At 42.1% G+C, this 21,853-nt stretch overlaps 1 protein-coding gene across 1 annotated transcript in view; it reads right to left on the reverse strand.

Moving 5' to 3' along the window:
- The window catches only part of COL18A1 (collagen type XVIII alpha 1 chain), an 81,686-nt gene that overhangs the window by 28,517 nt on the left and 31,316 nt on the right, over window positions 1–21,853 (reverse strand). The window contains exons 3-15 of the mRNA XM_081930383.1: window positions 21,256–21,339; window positions 19,784–19,849; window positions 11,235–11,373; window positions 10,086–10,195; window positions 8,630–8,656; window positions 6,644–6,859; window positions 5,224–5,250; window positions 3,927–3,989; window positions 3,690–3,776; window positions 2,978–3,031; window positions 2,667–2,825; window positions 747–809; window positions 555–599 (exon numbers count right to left, since the gene is read on the reverse strand). Coding sequence (XP_081786509.1) covers window positions 555–599; window positions 747–809; window positions 2,667–2,825; window positions 2,978–3,031; window positions 3,690–3,776; window positions 3,927–3,989; window positions 5,224–5,250; window positions 6,644–6,859; window positions 8,630–8,656; window positions 10,086–10,195; window positions 11,235–11,373; window positions 19,784–19,849; window positions 21,256–21,339 — 1,140 coding nt within the window. The remainder of the gene's footprint in view (window positions 1–554; window positions 600–746; window positions 810–2,666; window positions 2,826–2,977; window positions 3,032–3,689; window positions 3,777–3,926; window positions 3,990–5,223; window positions 5,251–6,643; window positions 6,860–8,629; window positions 8,657–10,085; window positions 10,196–11,234; window positions 11,374–19,783; window positions 19,850–21,255; window positions 21,340–21,853) is intronic.

The raw sequence follows: 21,853 nt of genomic DNA on the forward strand, positions 1-21,853 counted from the left end.
TTAAGAGTGCTGGGTTAATAGAAGGAGATGTGGATATAGGTGTCTTTTTCCAGTGCCTGGGTGAGAAAAGAAACCTTACATGGTTATTTTTATTTTTTTAAAATGGGACTACCACCACCAATTAGGCCAGTTCAAAGAACGTGTTAGAAAACACCCAGAGCTGCATGTCATACTGCAATAGAGGGCAGGGGGCTTTCTCCCCACAATTCCACAAACCATTCAACATGCAGGATCACACTGTGTTGTTATAACACCTCTGCACATATATCAAACTGCATTTTTTTTGTGCCACACAAACACATGCACAGAGATGTTACCTCCATTTTTTGTCTTCCCCTGTATGGGGCTCTGTAGTAGTAAGAAAGTATCTCTAACACATCAGGGGAGATAGGAAGCAGAGTGTTCTAGTTAGGTGGGGGAAAGTAAATGGAAAATAGGAAGGTTGAGAAGCAGGAAAAGAATAAATGTCTGAACCACCGATGAGATAAGACAACCTCAGTCTTACTCTGTCCTGTCCTTGTACTGTACTGTACCCAGAAAGTGAGCTATTCTACCTTAGGTCCAGGTGCTCCTGGGAGGCCTAGTTCTCCTGGTTCTCCCTGGAAACAGCAAAGGAAAAGAAGTGTGAATGTGCTTTTCTTTTTTACTAAATTCAAGCCAGAGGCAGCCTATTTTCTCAGGCTTGCTGAGGCAGGATTACAGCTCTGTGAAAGGAACTTGCACAGCTAAGAGAGAAATATACATACACTAGCTCCATTCAGTCCAGGCTGGCCAGCTATCCCATCTTTTCCTGGAGAACCAGGAGGGCCCTGGAAAAGATTAGAAAAGGAAAGTTGTTTTAAAAGCTGCCATAAACCAGTTTGCATCCATTAATCCCAAGCCCATTCCTTGTCAAAAGATACCGTCTCTTCCCTTTAAACAGAACTACATATGGTACACGTCTTTGTTTACCAAAAGAATGAAAGCTATTTTCCACTGGACACAACTTTTGAATGAAAGATTACAGAGTGTGTGTGTGTGTGATTTATTTATTATTTTATTTATTACATTTATATATCACCTTTTTCTTCTAAGTAGCTCAAGGTGCTATACACGGTTCTCCTCCCCATTTCACCCTCACAACCCTGTGAGGTAGGTTAGGCCAGACATAGGCAAACTTGGCCCTCCAGATGCTTTGGGACTGCAATTCCCATCATCTCTGACCACTGGGCCTGTTAGCTAGGGATCATGGGAGTTGTAGTCCCAAAACATCTGGAGGGCCGAGTTTGCCTATGCCTCAGTTAGGCTAAGTGATGATGACTGGCCCAAGTCACCCAGTGAGCTTCATGGCTAAGTAGGGATTCGAACCCTGCTCTCCCAGGTCCTAGTCCAACGCTCTAACCACTACATCACACTGGCTCTCAATGTGAAACCTTTCCCTTGCTCGCTGTTTCTTCACTCCAATGAAACCTTGTAAAAACAAAGTAATGCTGTCTTTATTTCTGTATTTCTTTTATTAAAAATTCCAATAAATATTCATATAAAATAAAATAAAAATGAAAAAAAACAACACTGGCTCTCATTCAAGATTTATCTACAGAAGTATTGTGATTTAGTGGAATATTAAGAAGGATGCTTGGTTATAAATAATTGGCCATCACTAAATTGGATTAGAATTTGATGATAAGAGAGATTAAGAGAAACTAAATTTGTAGGAGAATTATTATATTGTATTTAAAGAGGTGGTATAAAATTAAAATAAGATGATAATTTGCTTGATAAAAATTCATTAATGATGTAAGTGGGAGCGGGAGATGTGAGGAAGTCTAAAGATGTTATGAAACCTTGTAAAAACAAAGTAATGCTGTCTTTATTTCTGTATTTCTTTTATTAAAAATTCCAATAAATATTCATATAAAATAAAAAAAAACAAAAAAAAAACACTGGCTCTCAATGTGAAACCTTTCCCTTGCTCGCTGTTTCTTCACTCCAAGGTGTGTCCACAAAGCACTTTTCTCCCTGTGATGCTCCGGGTGTGTGTTTATTCATAAAAGAAGCTCCATTGTTTGGAACTGTGCAGAGAAGCAACTTGGGATAGATTATCACACACACACACACACACACACACACACACACACACACACCCCCCAAGGAAAAGTAGGTTGCCCTGTGTTCCACAAGCTACTAGTTTAGACTGTCATACTTGCACCTCTTGGCTACAAGATGTGAAATATTCACATTATTATATCTCATGCTTATATTTGTGATACTGTTTTAGCTTTTGGTGATGCTCACACATATATAGGACTATTTGTGACCTATACCCAAAGCAGCAGAACAGAAGCCTAAGTTTCTTATATGCATCCAATTAATCAAGACCATGTTTCAGGTCAACTCCAATAAAAATGCTGCTAACGCAATACAGGGAGCCTATAATGTGCAATAACTTTAAGGGTTGGGTAATATCTGGCAAGCTTTTACTTAGTGCACTAACTCCAGCAACCCCACAGGAGCAAGCAAAGCAGCAGGCAAATGCTCCCACCCCTATCCATGCCTCTGAAACTGCAGTGGAAGAGTTGACAACCAAAGCCAAAGCCCCATAATACTGGGAGCTGGGGCAGTTTCTGGAGACAGACTCGCATTTTACCATCCTCAATTATTCCTTCCCCGCATCTTCTGTAACTTACAGGAGGCCCTGGAGGTCCTGGGCTGCCATCTCGACCTGGCACTCCAGGGAGGCCAGGGGGCCCTGGAAGGTCACTGCCATCCGTCCCAATTCTTCCAGGTTGTCCTGGCAAGCCAGGCACACCAGGTGGTCCTGGGGGCCCGGGTTGTCCTCTGGGGCCCTGAAACACAGGATTCAAAATCAGGTGTGAACATATAATATAAGAGAGCATTTGTGGTGCAAGTTAACTTCTGAGGAGCATGCCATACGCCACCTCCCCAGAATAAATCCTTCTGAAGGCAGCACCTGTTCACACTGCTTTTTGGTACTTACACGTAAGGTTTCCAAATCCCCTCCAAAACCAGAGCCTTCCATATCGATAAACGTCTGGAAGAAAAGCACACTGTTCTATAAGCGCACCAATGAGAAATGCTACTGGGGTAAAGAATTGCACAACTCAGGCCTAACTCTGGCTTCCTTGCTGTGAGTTTAACAGTATAAGGAGTTAAGTTTATCCCGAATGAGAGAGTCAGACTCAAGACATTGTGAAGGGTGTTCTAATAATTGAGAAAGAAAAGTACACTCTCTCTCTCTCTCTTTCAAATAGCCTAGTATTTACTTTTTCATTTATTATTCAATTGTTCAGCCTACAGCACTTCTTACAATAAAACGTAACATTGGTAAAAGCAGTGCGATATTTAAGAGCAAAACAGATCATAAATACAGCAACAAATACAGAATGAAAAATAAACTCTTAAAAGGTCTGGGTAAATAAAATGATTTTTACTGGATGTAAGAAAAAACATGCTAAGAAACTTAATGCATACAATAAAAAAATTATGCCACACACAGACTTGTTATTTTTTTTAATGGAAGAGTTGTTTATAAATATTTAAATAAAGGAAGAGAGAGGGAGAGAGAGGGAAGGGTGAAATGTGGCTTCAGAGGAAAGCAAACAACTACACCAGACAGCTTCAACCAGAGGGGGCAGTGACAAGGAGAACGGCTTCTTCCCATGCAGTTATTGTGGGTATCTGGGACTCACCAACTTGTCCAGTTTTGAACTGAATCCTGGTTGCCCAGGTGGTCCTGGTGGCCCAGGAGAACCTCTTGGACCGATGCCTGCATCACCCTAGGTGAAGAGAGGAAATGACAGAGTTGGGAGCATTGGCCACACTTTCGCAAAGCAGCCACAAATGAAATCTACTCAGAAAACACTGATGGCTGCTGAACTTGAGAGTTCAATGATACCAGAATATGCCCATGTGACGGAAGCTCATACCTTTTCACCTTTCTGGCCAGGCTCTCCCGGCGTCCCAGGGAATCCTTGAGGGCCAACATCACCCTGCAAAGGAAATAAGTCAGGGAAGTGATGGCGTCTGGGTGATCCCAGAAGAGCCACAGAGAAGCATCTAAAACATGTTTATAAACACACACACACACACAGTTGCACATCATACCTCAGTTCACACACCACACAAGGTTTTCTTCTTGGTTACAAGCTCATGATCAATCTATAGAAAACCACAAGCCCAGGTTCAAATGATGCATTTGGCTAACTCAGCACATCACAGCTGCAGATAGGTCTGTGGAGGAAGAACGCAGCTCCAAGCTCCTTCCCAATTTGGTTTAGAGTGACATGCAAACCAGACCACTCTGCAAGGCAGCTGAAAGTCACTCCAAGGTGAAGTGCCTTCTGATGAACAGCACCTGCCACCCGGGCTCTACATTAATAAAATCTTTTTAAGATTATAGAATAGTAGAATTGCAGAGTTGGAAGGGACCCTGAGGGTCATCTAGTCCAACCCCCTGCAATGCAGGAATCTCAGCTAAGCAACCATGACAGATGATAAAACCAAGTTCCTGTTAAGAAGCAGTACACACACCATGCATGCTGGGGGCTTAGTTTACAATGTTCTAACTATTTTGACGTCTCATAAACAAACATTTGTGACAAAATACCAGACACAGACATGCTGGAAAGTGATGCAATAAAGTATTCTATAAAATATTAATACATTTAAAACATTTTTATTTTTTTAAATATTTTTGTTTCATTTTCATTTATTATTATTATTTTTAAACTATGATCAGGTTGTTTACTGTTATGTTTACTGTTACTGTTACACAGCAAAAAAAAATTCCTTCCAGTAGCACCTTAAAGACCAACTAAGTTAGTTCTTGGTATGAGCTTTCGTGTGCATGCACACTTCTTCGTATCTGAAGAAGTGTGCATGCACACGAAAGCTCATACCAAGAACTAACTTAGTTGGTCTTTAAGGTGCTACTGGAAGGAATTTTTTTTGTTTTGACTATGGCAGACCAACACGGCTACCTATCTGTAACTGTTACACAGCACTTTGTCTCCACTAAAAAATTTAAAACCCCAAACAGAGATTTCAAAGTTCAGGAAAGGGAAACTCCAAGAACTGTAATTATTTTCTATACTCCTAAAATAGGCAAGAGAAGAAAGAAACTACTTTTTTATGGAAAGCACTAAAGTTAAATCTATTTCCCTATAGCTATACCAGTTGAGGAATTTATCTTGAAAAGTTGAGGAACAAAAGAGAAGAACTTACTGGTTTACCATCCTCACCAGGATCTCCCTAGTAAGAATAAAACATAGGAGGTTAGCAAATGCTAGACATTTTCTACAAAGTTGTAATTCAGCAGCTATCATTTCAAGCTGCCCTAAGTCCCGGGCCTACTTTTCTTGGTACCTCTTCAGCACTTACAAAGCAATTGGGTTGAGACAGCTGCTGGGACAGGCAAGCCTAAAGCCATAAACACTCCATGAAAAATAGGAAAAATCCCTGTCAGAACTTTCAAATGGTTTTAAAAATATACACGTACACCTGCCCTTCACCAGAAGGTCCCAGGGCAGGTTACAGTAAGAAAATATACAACTATAAAACAAATAAAAGATTTCGAACCATGAAAGAAGGAAGTGTAAAAGCAATTAAAAACAATTCAAACATTTAAAAATAATTCTGTATATAGAAACGGTTAAAAAATAGTTTACAGTACAAAGCAGACTGCAGGCTATGAAAATCTCCACTTAAAGGGCTTGTTGAAAGAGAAAGGTTGCTGAAGAAGGAAGCAAACAATGGGCAAAGTGAGCCACTGTAATATGGTTGGGAATGAGGAAGGAATTATTTGAGGCGGCTCTGATAAGGTAGTAAAAAGACATTTTTTAAAGGAAACTAACCATGGAAGGCAATGATCACACAACCACATACAGGAGGAACAGAGTATACAATCAAAAAAGCAGGAGAAAATTTCCCTAAAGAGAACATTATGCAGAAAACAAACTCAATAATGTGTGAAAGACTGATGGCTAATTTCATTACTAGTAGGGACTACATAGATGAGAATTACTTACATTTTGAAATCTCCATTAAAAAAATACGATCTGGGAGTCTGGTACAGGGGATCTCACCTGCAGCTCTAGAGGTGTTTTATAAGTTGGCCGTACACCAGCAGTTTAGGCACTTGCTGCTTTCACAGATCACAGTAAATCGAAGTTTACTATGTTTACTATGAAATGCAGTTGGTTCCTGCTTCACTCCTCCCCTTACATGAACAAGAGCAACAAATCACAGTCCCTGTTTTTGTGATACATCTCCGCTGGGGATTGTGGCTTGTTTTGCTCCAGCCCATGAAGTCAAGGTTTGTTCTTGGCTCACCAATCATTATTTGTTTGAGTGAAACAAGTTACAATCCTAATCTGAACATGACACTAGGACAGGAATTGTGGTTTGTTGCTTCTGCTCATATTACAGAAAGAGCAAGGAAGGTGCCACCTGTCTGGTAAACCATTAACTGGTAGTTTAACTACCAATAAACTATGGTTTACTGTGACGTGTTGACTGGGCCGTGATTTTAACAGCAAGGATTCAAAGACTGCAAGTGGTTTGCATAGCTGAAGAACCCCTTTCCCTCCTTAACACAAACCCTGCACTTGAAACCAGACATTACCTTTAAAAAGAGTTTACTTACAGGCTCTCCGTCCTTTCCAGGCAAGCCATCTTTCCCAGGCAGCCCTGGTGGCCCCAGGGGTCCTGGAGGCCCAGCAACCTGCTCCACCACAGAACCGTCAGGGCGCTGCACGATGGTCCCAGGAGGGCCTGGGGGCCCAGCAGGGCCAGGAGACCCTTGGTCACCAGGCTCCCCTTTCTGTCCTTTTGCGCCTGGATATCCGAAGCCGGCATTTCCCTAGACATGGTTGAGGGAGAGGGAGAGATGGAAAATGAAAGCAATCAGATACTATTCCTGTCATGTACTGAAGTTCTCACCCTGGGCCAGCAGGGGGATACTGTAGTGTAGATAGTTCAGGTCCACATATGCAAATAAGGGATCGAAAGTGACGTTCAGTGATTGGATAGTTACAGAATGCTGTTACAGTTACGTTGTACTAGAGCTCTATATAAGCAGGCTAGCTGAACCCTTCAGTTCAGTTCTGTTTTGGCCTGTGAATAAACAAGAACTGTTTGAAGAATCGCTGTGTCATCTGATACGTTCATCCACACAACTTAACAATTCCCTCATGAGAATATAGAAGTGGGCATCTGGCAGATGTGACCCCCTTTACTACCAAGGCCTTCCTGCTTTCCTCTCTTAAAAGTATTTCTCGGCTGGTATCCATGTGCATTTTTTCTTTGCCTTCCTTTATTCCAGCCACAAATCCCTATCCTCTTCAAAATAATTGCTACTGGCAAGCTCAACGCCAGCAGTGCTGTATATAAGGAGGTAGTTGAAGCAAGGAAGTATCCTCCTATGGCACACAATTGCCATATTGCAAATACAGATATCCACAGCACATACAGTTATGCACACCAACAGAAGAAAAGCAACATACGTAATTTTCAAGGAAAGATGAACAGTAAGTCTGATTTTAATTACTGCCAAGTGCCCTTTCTGCCCACATGGGGCCAGTCCAGATGCTGCTTCACCATCCTGTCCAACCACCACCTTGGGTGGCAAGAGAACAAAACAGCTGCAGCACAGCTCCTTAAAGGGGCCCCGGATGTGAGCAACAGGGTGAGCTGCAGTTCCATCTCCATTCCTTGGTTATTTTGCAAGAAGCCAAGGAACTCTCACAAAGGTGCGTTGGTTGCACACCATGTTCTAGAATAAGGCTGTGCATCAGCATCCTGGCTCCAGTTCTCTGTTAGTGCAGACATTACTGCATCAGAAACCACCACTCAGACCCCAAGGCACTATCTGGGCAATTGCTCATTTGGCGTCACTGAGTGTTAAGAGACCAGATGGTGGTGACGATGATGATTTTATTTGTACCCCGACCATCTGACTGGGTTGCCACTCTGGGCAGCTTCCAACATATATAAAAAACATAATAAAACATTAAAAAGTTATATTCAGTAAAGTATTTGTTCTGGGGTTATAACCAGTAAAATCTTAGGGATATTCACTATTTTACATAAATCTTAGGGGTGCATTACTGGAAGGATGTTGTTCTGTTACAGCTAGCATCCGTTTCAATCTCTGGCATGCCTGTCTGAATCCCTAGAGAGCCACTGCCAATCCATATAGACAATGCCAAGCTAGATGGACCAGTGGTCTGACTGTGTAAGGCACAGCTGCCTATATCTCTATATGGATGAACTTCTAATTTACATTTAAAAATCCAAGTGAGACCTGCAACCAAGCGTTGCAGTGATGAATGCTTCTGCTCAGGGTTTCAGCCAGCCATGCCCTCTTCAGGTCACTCCATTCCATTCCTCCTCTCCCCCTTGTTGTCAGTTCTCTCACACACAGCTAGAGCCCCATGGCTACTAAGCACATTCAGCTCCCAATGGGCTACTTTGGAGATTCACCCTTCTATGGTGCTGTTTTGGCTATGTAACGATCCCCACTCTGAGAATGAGTTCCCTATTAGTGTATAGGATAGCTTGAATCCACCTAAATAAATTATCATCACATGAAACCACTTTTAAAAGCAAACAATGCAGCAGCTTGGCTCACCTTAACACCCAGCTCTCCTTTTTCTCCCTGCAAAAACAAACACAAGGCTTTTCAGTATAGCAAAACATAGCAAAATGAGGTTGAATTCTCTGTTTTAGGAAACAGACACCCATTGTCAAATCCAACTTCCTTTTGTGGCAAAGGAAATTAGTTCATGGGTCATTTCTTTGACAATGGATGAATTAATTGATATGTTTTTCATGAACAAACAACCCACACCTCACGTCCCATAAGTTAAGTTTTCTACAAGACCTAAAGGCCCGCCCTGTGGAACGCCCTCCCATCAGATATCAAAGCGATAAACAACTACCTGATATTCAGAAGACATCTGAAGGCAGCCCTGTTCAGGGAAGTTTTTAATGTGTGATATTTTAGTGGTTTTTTTGGTTTCTATGGAAGCCACCCAGAGTGGCTGGGGAAACCCAGCCAGATGGTCGGGGTACAAATAATTTATTAATTATTATTATTATTATTATTATTATTATTATTATTATTATTATTATTATAAAAAAGGAAAGTTCACAGTACAGGGTTGCAAGCAGCATCTCTTTCAAAAAGAGGGAGCATTAGTGTGTGATGAGCTTAAGAAGCCTCCTTCTTCCTGGTTCATACACTTCAATATTCACCTCTTACCACACTCTACAATCAGATAGGCTAGATTTTCCCCAGACTGGTGTCCTCCAAATATTTCAGGCTACAGTTCCATCAGCCCCAAGCGGTGCAGCTGTACTGGCTGGGGCTGATGGGAGTTGTAGTCCAAAACTTCTGGAGTGCACCAGGTTGAAGACAGCTAAAGTCGGCTTTGTGTCTTTCCACTGGACAAGCAATTAAAACTAAGAAAACTGTCATCTGCACAGCTGCTGTTCCAGATTTATGTCTTCAGCATAAACATGACCGAAGGATGAAAGAGAGAGCAGAAAGGTGCTGGTGGTGGGAAATGATTTCACATATCGGCAGCAGCAGAATGTGAGCAGGTGTCATAATTTTGATTATCTCAGATCTTCATGGCAGTACCAGGACTCCTTGAGTTTCTTCCTTCTTGAAGGCTTTTGTTCTAAAGGCTAGTGTTACTCTCTCCTCCACCATCCACAACTCAGAGAGAATCACGGCAGGATGAGAATTACAGCAGAGCTTCTCAAATTCATTTACAAACTGACCAGATTTGGTGAAGAGTCACTTCACTGCACATGCAAAAAAATAATAATCACATTTCGCCCCCACTTCATTCTGAAAGAGCAAAACGCCGCTCATCCCAGCCCAACAAGATGCTCAGAAACCCCAATCACATTGACTTCTGCAACAATGAAGGCATCCGAGAAGAGGCAAAGCTCAAGGCAGGGAGTAAGTGATGTGAAAGAGGGTGATGGTGAGACTCTATTCCTAAAAATAAAAATAAAAACTTTGTCCCTTTTGGTTGATGAAAACAGGAAAGGAGATCCACACGTAATCACATTACCTTTTCACCTTTAGCACCATTTGTCGGCAGAACTCCACCAACTCCAGAGTCCCCTTTTGTGCCACGTTCACCTTTTTCACCAGGGTCTCCTTTTTCTCCTTTGACTCCAACTATGATGGAAATATAAAGATAAGTATGTGTAATTAACTATTGTGAAGGTAATTCTGCATTTCTGCAAAAATGAAAGAATGAAAATCAAGACGCTTGGCATTCAGATTCAACATGAAAACACTGTCAGACATTAGTGGATTTATAAAGAAAGATCTTTTTCTTCTTTATAATTCTAATGGCGATGTCAAGAGTTCTTCTGGTAAAAGGGGTTGTTTGTTTTTAGTATTATTATTACCTACTGACATGAATGACATTTATAAAAGTGTCCTCTTCATTAAATTAACTAAAATAATCAAATAAACAAACAACTATTGGTGCCTTTCTATACCCTCTCAACTTTAATCATAAGACCTGACCTTCCAAAGCCCTAGTCTGAAAAATCATGGGTAGACATATTAATGGTAGACATATTCAGTGCATGCTTTGAGTACAGCATGTCTTTCATACTAGGGGTGACAGATGTGGCACAAAAAGAGGCTTCATTGGCATTCTCTCTGCTGTAGTTCAAAACCTGTTTCCTCATAGCTGCTCAACTGAAATTGCACGCTTGCATACCAATGAAATGAATGCTGATTCAGTTGACAAACATGCCTCAGCCCATGTTTCAAGGGGCATTGAAGTATGTGTTTGTCTATATATATATATATATATATATATTGCAGAACTGTTCCACAGGTGTGAAGTTGTGACCTTACAGGTGCCAGGCAATCCGTGTCATCCATAGCCAGTTCCATTAACATGAAAGTGGTGTGTTTATCAGTGCCCACTGCTAGAGAAGAAAGGTATGTTTCGGTTGTGTTCAGTAAGGATGCTTTCAAAATCAGTCCTGCTTTTGCATTTAAAAAAGCTACACCTGGTTCACCTTAACTCCCAAGGCCTACATTTCTACTTGCTCTGAGCAGGCACCACAAACGTTTTCCCCCCGCCCAAAGCTTAACATGAGGAATGTGTGACATTCAAGGTTTTTCTTTTGAATAGTCAGAACTATAATGATTTTTTTAAAGGGACTGTTCCCAACGTTAGAAAAGCTAGGCTTACCTCCTGAAGACAATGGGGGGCCCTCTTCTAGTTTGGTTAATTCAGTTTGCAGGTGGAGTTTCTCTTCTGGCTGGGTGGGCTTTTTGGCAATTGGGGGAGAAGTGACAGGGGGTGGTTCTGGCAGACTTGAGAGTGATACCTGGGCAAAGGGAACAGGACTGAAGTAAACAATCACTTGTTCTGGGCAACCTAAGGCAAATGAACTCTTTGCTCCTGCAAGCCTAATAACAGGGAGCTCTTGCACTGTTGATCCTGCGCTGTAAATATTTCACCTCAAAATAACAAGGAAAATTTGAACTGCTTGAGAAAAACAATAAAACGAAAACTCTTGTTATCTAATTTTTGAGGGAAACACACACAAAACTGCTGATGGGAAAATACTTTCAAGTGTTGCAGAATACAAAACATCTTCAGAAAAACCAGTCCAACTGGCAGACAAACTGTTTCAGCAAAGTTGAAGCAATGCTTTGGGACAATACAGCCTTACTCAGATTCCCGGGTCTTCTCTATCAGCTGAAAAACTACTGAATGTTTCAAAATACACACACACACACAAAGTCGGTTTGATTCATGCAAAGCTTTCATTTTCTGAGTTTGATTAAGCTCAAAATGGAAGTTTGAAATCAGGAGATAGAGATATTTCACAGACATTCATCATGGTTTACTGGGATGGAATTGAAAAGAAATAAAATAAGCAAGTAAATTTACTTTCAGGACAGCTGGTTTTATCTGCAGTTACTATATTTGCAGTCTGATCCTATGTATATTTACTCAAAAGCAAGTCCTACTGAACTGAATGAGGCTTCCTCCAGAGATGGGAGGAAAGTAGCCTTAAAACTAAAGACAGTACAGTTTTGAAAAGTTCAGTGTTGTTATGAAGTTTGTAAATGCAAATTTGATATAATTCAAATATTCATTGCACACATACTTCTTCCGCCCGTCCCCCCCCCCCCAAGGTTTCAAAATTCCCAGAAACTTTACATATTTGCCTAGAAAACAGAGATCAGATCGTCTGCTATTACACCTCTGGCCAGTGGGTGGCATGGATGTTCCACATGCAAATGCATGAAAAAAGTGAAGACAGGAAATCTCTTGGAGCCAGTCATGTGTCTAGCATCTTTTGTCCTAGTTTACATCATTGGATAGTAACTAGAATTGTTCCCTGTATTAATGAAACACTTGCACACTACTGTTTGCCAGTGAGGCATGATGCTTAAGAGTGTTCCAGGTTCAAAATCCTAATGCTGCTCAGCTATGGAGCTCATTTGGGTGATTTTGGACCAGTCACTCTCTTGCACCTCACAGGGCTACTGCAATTTGTTACAAAGTGACCTTTGTAAAGGAAGCCAGTGTAGCACAGATGTCCAACCCTAGTTACTGTGATTTGATAAGGTGCTGGGAAGTGTAGCTCTGATGGCTAAACCACAGTTCCTTGTGCATAATTGTTTTTATTGAAAGATATACTCTCTACCATGGGACACGGGTGGCACTGTGGTCTAAACCACTGAGCCTCTTGGGCTTGCTGATCAGAAGGTCGGCGGATTGAATCCCCACAACGGGGTGAACTCCCGTTGTTCAGTCGCAGCTCCTGCCAACCTAGCAGTTCGAAAGCATGTCAAAGTGCAAATAGATAAATAGGTACAGCCCCGGTGGGAAGGTAAATGGCGTTTCTGTGCGCTGCTCTGGTTTCGCCAGAAGCGGCTTAGTCATGCTGGCCACATGACCCGGGAAAACTGTCTGCGGACAAACACCAGCTTCCTCAGCCTGTAAAGTGAGATGAGCGCTGCAACCCCAGAGTCGTCTGCGACTGGACTTAACTGTCAGGGGTCCTTTTCCTCTACCCTTTTATACTCTCTACCCTCAGGAATATCAGCAGCTCTTCTTTGGATAAATATCAGCAGCTCTTCATGTGGATAAATAAATAGTTAAAATGTGAGTAAAATAAAAAGCACCCCTTGCGCATGTTTGTGCACACATGTGCATGCATACATTAATTCTTCCTTCAACGCAATATATGATGATGAGTCTTCACATAAAAGCTACTGAACATTTCTGTGACATGGCTTTCAGTATCGCAAGTTCTAAACATCCCTGCTCCAGAGATTATGTCATGAGTACAGGTTGTAGCTGGCTAACATCCACAAGAACTACCAACAAATAGGCATCCTTAAACACAGGTTGAATACAGGAGGCATCAAGCAACACTCTGCTAGAACAGTGAGTTCTTGGGTCCTGCAACATTTGGGGCCAAACTCACAGAAAATTCTAAGGACAGAGTTGCTAAGCTCATTGCTAAATAAGAGCACATTCTGGGCAAAGTGGCTGTTGTGCTCGTGAGTCTCCTGCCTTACATTTCCATTCATTATTAAGTTTGTTCAGAACTGATCCAAGCACAGTGGCTTCCAAGGACTAATCTGCAATGTATAGAATCCATTTTAAAATACCGTTATCATGAGTGTTGATTGAGTGACAGGTGCATGGCTGCATTTATTCCAGAAAAATTAAAGACGCACATGAAAGAATATTATCCCTGACTTAAGCCCTTGTGTTTATTGATTTAACACTTCAGTGATGTTGGTCCAGGATTCTATATGCTGAGCAGAATCCAGGCTGGCTTCACAAAGTGTAAAAATATACTTTGAAAAAATAAACCTTGGGAAGGCCATTCTCTGCAATGAAGTGGTTGTTTTTGCAACTTGATCTTGCATTAGTTCTGGCTGGGAGGATGGCTCTTATCTCAAAGCCAGGCAGAGATTAATGGTAATCCCATGCGAAAAGGAAGGGAAGGAAAACTCTCAAGTTATCTAATTTTTGCAGGAAAACACACAAAGCAGCTGAGAAACGAATACGCTCCAAACACCACCATCAGCTACCCTGTGGATATACTAGTGGTGATTTTAAAATGTATCTTTTTACAAAGAGCTGCATGAACAAGGAAGTGACACTACATTTCTGGGGACGCTGTTACCCATCTTTAGTAAGATACTTGGGTTAACAAGGAAGAGTGGCAAATTCAAAGCATGTGTTGTCAATGTGTGGCAGGAAACAGTATGCTACTGCAGAGGCTACCATCTGGGAGGAAAACGTTAGGGATCTCACAGAGAGCTGTAAAACATCCCCATGTTTGATGCGTGAACAGAATACAGACTCAACAAATTAAACATAAAGGGTAGTTCAAAAAGACCTCAATCCCTGGAGTTGATGTCAAGCATGGACTTATTTTGCAGAAGAAAATTAATGTGCAAAATGTGCTACATAGCAACATGAATGGGGGGGGGGACAAAATAGCAGGAACTAGACATTAAATGTCATCTGTGTCAATAATGCAAGCTTTAAAACTGAATGGGGAAAGTATAATGCTACACTCATGCGTTTCCCAGCTATAGGATCTTAGGACGATGCAGAAGAGCTCCCAATGCCACCAGAAGGGGGAAATTGCTGCCTCTTACCAAAAAACACTGCTGCCAAAATGGTAGCAAGTGTCACAGAAAAATGTAGCTGCCCATCAGCAGAATTCCTACCATGGATCCTCCCAAAATGAGGTCATAGGTGAGGGGCACATCTACACCAGATCCTGACTAGCCTGTCTCAGTCCAAGGATCCAGACAGAAAGCCAGAAATCAAAGTCAGGACAGAGCCTGGCATAAGTAATTCCCTTTCCACTGACTCAAATGGGAACAATCTCATTTTGCCTCACCTGCTGCTCCCTGCCTCAGCTTGGAATGGCTTTGGCACTGTAGAGCTATGACTGATGGACCAGGACAGAGCTCAGGACCTCTGGATTCTAAGCCATGCAACTGTTTGGTAAATTATTTTAAAGCGTTAGTGATGCAGAAGATACACTGATTAAGGATCAAGGGGCTTGTGCAGTCTTGCTACAAAGCAATGAAGCTTGTTGCTACAGAGAAGGAAGAAAAATAATTGTAATTATTTTTATAAAAGATGCAGTAAAGATGCTTTGTTGTTATTGTGACCAAACGTATGAGGTTCAGGAAGAGCAATTTTCTTCCAAGTGCAAGTGCTCACATCAATATGGGGGGGTTTTTTGCGGAGAGAAAAAACACAGATACTCGTCTTCAGTCCAGAAAGGCAAGGTTTGCGGGTCTGATGGAAAAGGCTATTGGACTGCACTTAATTTGCCCATGTTTCCACATATGCCCGTATTTCATCATCCAAAACGTTGCATTGGTGTGCCAGGAGCAAACACCCAACAATCTGCTCACATACACATTATTGCTGGACTAGCTCTGGGGGGGGGGGGGGACGGCATTAACCATGATGTGGGTAATCAGATGTGGGCGAGACAAAGAGGAAATCCGAAGAAGTAGAAAGTTAGCAGAGTCTAGGATTATGTGACGCACCACTGAAAACAGTCAGCAGCATGCCTGGTATGCTGTGCCTAGCCAAAAGCTTGGAGGTTGCCAAAAACCCAACAGCAGCGATCCTCCATTAGTAGGAAATGAGGAGTCCAGCTTGACCAGCTGCCTCAAAACATTATTGCCCTGGAAAAACCTCATATCCTCAATCATACAGATGTCTAAGCTTGGACACATTATTGGGATTAGCACAAAGGGGCAAGTTTCCAGGCTGCACCGCACATCTGGTGGAAAGAGGATAACTAGCAGATCATCTCTGGACTCTTGAAATCTTCTTTCGGGTAACTGAAATGTACAATGCTTGAAGCTGTGGCTTTAGTGTATAGAAAAACAAAGAAACGTGTGGGCATACCATATGTACACTATATACACAGTGATAACACCAACTTGCAGCTCTCTTTGTTGAGAAACTTGCCAGCTTCGTTCATATCCTGGCAATTGCTAACTGTTATTGCAATGTGCTGCTCATGGGGAGTACTTGAAGACTCTTCAGAAGTTGTTGCCAGTAAAAATGCAATCACCGGCATTGTGGCCGAACTTAGAATTTGGCTGAATTTAGAGAAGTGGGTGACACTGATCACATTTCAAAGCTGGCAACCCGTTTGCTTTCAAGCAAGATTCTGGACATTGGTTTTCACTTCTTAAAGCTTGGTGTCCTCCCCACTCTGTGGCTTCCGAGACTAGCCCCTTCTTTATCCAGAAGTAAATGCAGGGATCCAGGAACTTCCAGAAACTATCCAGAAGACAACAACAGTCTCATTTATTATGTAGTAGAAAATAAAACTCAAAGAGGGCTGGATTTAACGAACAAGTTAAATGCAAGGACTTGCATGAGTACAATGGGGCTTCTCCCCTCTCCTCCCTCTGTGTACCCCCATGCCCCCCAAACTGTCTCAGGGGAAAATTGAGAGAAGCTCCAGAACGGTATGGAGTGGGGAGGAATGTTCCATCAGGCAAGCAGAAATAAGGTCTCAGGGCAGGTAACAGCAATTTAAAATTCAGTATTAAAACAAATTTAAACAAACAGAAGTCACAGAAAGAGGGAGTGTCACTCTAATCCCATTTTATCTTTTCCTCCACTGCCACCCAACTCTTTTCAGATGGGCAGTGTATTAATAATAAAATAACAAATTATTAAGTAAAATAACAAGTTGTTGTTATTGTTATTTGTTACATTCCCATTATTAATGCTAACAAAAAATAAAATAATAGTAAGGTCCCAAACCCTGGCCCCTTCCTATCCCTGCTTTGCCCATCCCTTGCAGATTCTAACTTCTCTGGACAAGAGCTACATCACTTTTCTTTTCCATAAAATGCTCAGCATACTGCTGTTGTTAAGTAAAACACAAAGCAGCAGGAGGAAATCAAATTAGAACATTACAAATGTTCTAATTACACAATACATAGATTATTATCTTAAAAATGAAATAACATCCCTTTCCTTGTTGAAATGACCCTTGTGTTAAGGCAAGAAGTTATAGCATGAAGTTACTTGCATGAGCAGAATGTGTGGGACAGCAAGAGGTGCGCATATGCGCCAGAAAAAGTTTGGTTGGCATGTGCTGATCTTCCCTAGTTTTCCATTTATCACCACCCTGACCTCTTCAACTTAATACTACACAAAGAATCTCACCCTTTGCTGCTCAAAGGAAAAGCAACACTTATTTACCAGGTGTTCAAGGTTCCTTGTGGCTCTTATGTATTTTCTACAGTTGTGTTTTAGAGGCAATTAGAAATCCAGCCCAGCTTCAGGTTCCTGCTAACTCAGCACAAGGTTAGCTGAAGGAGGAAGGGGGTCCCTGTCATTGTGCTGGCTTTCTTTCCCCAAATATACACTTCCTAAGGGGAGATGTTCCTAAGCCAGATGTTTAAGGGAGTTCTCACAAAAAAACCACACATTTTAAACTTCTGAAGCTGGATTGCTATGGTTTGTATCTTTGACATTAAATAAGCAAATGTAGCAAATACGAAAACCAATTTGGTTGTCACCCAGCCACACTTTTCCTAAAGTCTACACCTCTTTGCCCTGGGGCTGGGTATTCCCACTTGTGATTTTTGCCTAAGATTTTACTTGGGGAGAGACCCCTGAAGCCCCATGTTTTCCCATTCATTATTCCTGAAATCAATGGTTCGCTTTTCATGTTGTTTCCACCTTCAGCTCCACCCACCCATGTCAGAGTCAGAAAATCAGAGAGCCTGAGAATCAGAAAACCGGATAATCAGGCAATCATTTGGCATCCACAAAAGGAGCAAGGACCCTTCTGATACATATTATTAAAGACAGAAAATAAAGCTGTTTTTGGAACCATCACAACCAATCAAAGCAAACAAGCGGAACATGAACACGTTTTGCACATATATCATTTGATCACAATTCTATATGAGCACTAAACAAGGAAAAGTAAAATAAAAAATTAAGCATGCAGAGAAAACCAGAAGCATGCTGCTCAAAGCTAGAGAGGCAACTGGAATAAATATCTTACAGGGGCAGGGAAAGAAAGAAGGAAAGGAGGTGGAAGCAGACTGCCCCAACACAATTCCCAGGTTTAGAATAGGGTTGTCTGTGGACTGATGTCTGTTCCAATGCAGCAGTAAGTAGTGGGTTTTCCCAGGGAAAGTGGAGGGACAAAAACCAAAAGCAAAACACCTCTCTTGGACCCATGATAATAGATTGATACAAAATACTAGAAATCAAAGGGCAAACGAAAGTGTGGATGGACCCTAAATGTCATGAACTGGCAGGACGATGGGGAGGAGGAAGAGGATCCTGACAAGGGGTATAGCCAGGACTGGGACAAGTGGGGCAAGCTGGGGATGGGGAAGGAAAAGATGGTGTAGGAAGTACTCACGGGGTGACAGAGGATGGCGAGGAGGTAGGGGTCAGTGCACAGGAACCAGAGCAGCAGGACCCCTCACCAGAGCCAGAGGGGTCTGATCACGGCAGGCTTGGAGGCATAGGGAGCAGGGGGGAAGATGATCTTGGAGACTGAAGCAGGCAAGGACCCACAGCCCAGCTCACTAGCTGGCCAGGTGGGACTTGCTAGGTCTGGGAGAAGGTGTGTGATTCCTCAGCTGGAGCAGGTGAGGGTCACATGACTCTTTAAGCTCAGATGCTGCCATCAACATGCAGAGTATAAAAGGGCAACAGAGGGGAAGTGTCTGCTCAACTGCCCATGTTGATGGACCTTGACTTAGACGGGACTGTGCTTGCGAGGGGCTCACCTGCAGGTGCCATGATCCCTGGATCAGCTGCAGAGGCAGGAACCTAGTCTGACTGAACTTTGGACTTGTTGGCCTGCCAGACTGCATGCTAGCATCTGCTGTGGGATCATGCCCTCCAGCAGGACATGCCGCCAGGTACCCTGTGGTTTAGGGCACTAAGAAAGATATCAGCTCAGAAAAGGGTCTCTCTTTCTCAGCTTTGCTTTTCTAGTTCTAGTGCACCTTCAGTATCACTCCCCCCCCCCACTTCTGCTGCATGAACTAGACTGAAAGATAGCAAAGTGCCATGTACCATGGGACAGGACAGAAGAACAGAAGTCGTCAACTAGATGCCTATGGGAAGCCCCAAAGTGGCACTCTCCCCATTTGCGATTCCCGGAAGCTGGTGTCCACAGGTATATTGCCTCTGACGGTAACCTTAATCATCTCACACATCCTTGCTTTTTATCTTCTTCAGTATATACTGATGCCACACACTGCACAGCTGTAGGTTCTAACCACAAGGTAACAGACAAAATGGGTAACTTTCTGCTGTCGTCGTGGCTAGAGGTGGTTCTTCTTTGCTACGCTACACATCTTTTGCATTTCCCTGTTGGAAATGTAGTAAGACTGACACAAGTGATCGAGTAATTCATAAGGACCACTTTTCTTCCTCTGCCTCCAGCAGCTCCATACTTGTGGCAAATGAGTCATCCGACTCGCTCACCACAAGCGGATGCTACTACTTTGCGGAACATTATCAATTTCCTCGGTGTGGGTTTGAGTGGTGTCGTGCAACGAGACCACCCATTTGTCACAACCAGAGCATAAAAGGGAATAATAATAATAGCCGCCCCATATGCATCAACCCTAACAGCAAGGATAACTCACACAAGGATTTCAGAAAGTACATTTGAGCATGGAAAGTTAAGGCAAGGCAGAGGAACATCAGGAACACGGACTAGAACTTACCTTTTCCTTTTCCTTTTCCGACGGCTGCGGCCTTTCTTCAGCTCCACTTCCACCATCTCCAGATATCTAAAGAGGTTTTTGTTTAAATGAAAGATAAAGGTAAGCAGAGGATGCAAATGAAGGCTGGTTGCACTCACTTGATTAATGCATTCAGTACAGCATAGTCAATTGTTTCCCTGGGGAAAAAAACCCTATGAAATGCAATAGCCAGTCTAGAGCATAGGAACAGAAGTTTGATGTAAAAATATAACAATGTGCCTGCACCACATGCAGAAAACTAATCCTCAAGCAACATTCAGCTATTGTGAAGTGGTGTCTTCTCTCAACATTTATGGAACCCTTTTCTTCTTACAAACTTACCTCTTCTCTTAAGTGGGCAAGGAGGGTCTCTGCTATAGGCTTCTATCCCTGCCAACCAGGTTAAATCAGCAGCGGCAGGTGGGTGACAGAGCTTTTTAACTATTCTCTTCCTATGGCTCACCCTCCTGCAGGAACCCATTGACATCAGATGTTTCTGGGCTTCTGGAGGCAAACAAAGATGGTTTTTTCAAGGCATTTAACTGAATGGTTTCCTAAGTTGCTTGGGTTTTATGATAGAATATCTTAGTGGCAGATACAGTCTGTTAAACTTGTAAGTAGCCTCTGTTTTAAAGAAAAGTGGCATAGAAATTCACTGCAGTTTTGCTCTTTGTTGACTTTAAGATGAGAAATATTTTAACTGGCCAATGGAAATACTAACAAGTGAGGACCTGGAAACCAAATAGTTTAATCCAGTGAGTACACCACTTTCTATGGTCTAATAAGAGAGTAGAAATTTTCAAAAGGATCCTCAAACTCTCAAAAGCACAAGTCTTCTGATTTTGCAATGACTTCCTGGGATTTGTGAATCAAGTCCCAAGAGGTTCCTCATTATGGGATAACAACTCCTTAATTTAATTCTGCCAAACAGAGGGTTTATTTATTTTTTAGTGCAATTTATAAGCCTGCCCTTTATCACATAATCCCAGGACAAGGTATACGTCATAAAGGTAACAAAGAAATAGCAAATATAAAACCGTAACACATACACACAAAAACAATGAAAAATAAAAACAACTAGACTGGCTAGCCTCTTACCACACCCTCCCAAAAGCCTGGCTAAAGAGGTATACCTTCAGAAAATACTGATCTAGACTGATTATTGATCTGCCACAAGGAGAAGATTGAAAGTTTCCACTTCAAATTAACTGCAGTTTAGCAAGTTATCTGAATCCTAAACTGTGGTTTATCTCAACTATTTTTTGTGAAAACAAAAAGTTTCATAAGCAATAGTTTTTTAATTTGGCTTGTTTCCACTAACCATAGTTAAGATTAACCACATCTTCTCATAGTGCTAAATTATGGTTTAGTAGCAGTATGTCTGAACCACCCCAATATACACCAGCTTTAATATGGTCAAATCCTGAGCCACTTACCATATCAGAATCACTTACCATATCAGAATCATCATCATCTTCCTCACACTGGACATCAGCTGCGTGGGGATCTCCTTTCACTTTCAATTCTGCAATTACACCCTACAAAACCAGAAACACAGGCATCATTACTTTTTTAGCTTCCATGAAGCAGAGAGCACCACTCCCAGTTGTGGGGGAGTACAACCCTGAGGCCTGCACCCTAATGATTGATTACATTTCCTACTTGATTATAAGCCAAGACTCATTTCCAACACAGACGCAGCTTGCTCATATTTCCAATGGCAATGGCTCTATTCCACAGAGTCCCCCTGGCACAAGCTGCAATGGTTGTTGTATCACTTCTAATTAAAGCGAACAGTTCATTGATCTCTCATTGTAGACCAGAGATATCCCACCTACACGGATCAAAACTTTAGCATCCAATGTAAATTATTTAAGGCAGGAGAACAAAAACCATGTGGGAAGGAGGTTGGCAAGCAATGTCACTTGTGGCAGAAAGATGGACTTTATATTTCTTTCTGGTCTCTTCAAAATCTATGGTTCTTTCTAATAAGGTTTTTGGGTGGTCAAGCACACAGATTCAGCATTCCCAGGACCCACAAGTCTGTACCAC

This window comes from Podarcis melisellensis (assembly GCF_964234715.1).
Source record: "Podarcis melisellensis genome assembly, chromosome: 1".
Classification (NCBI taxonomy): Eukaryota; Metazoa; Chordata; class Lepidosauria; order Squamata; family Lacertidae; genus Podarcis; species Podarcis melisellensis.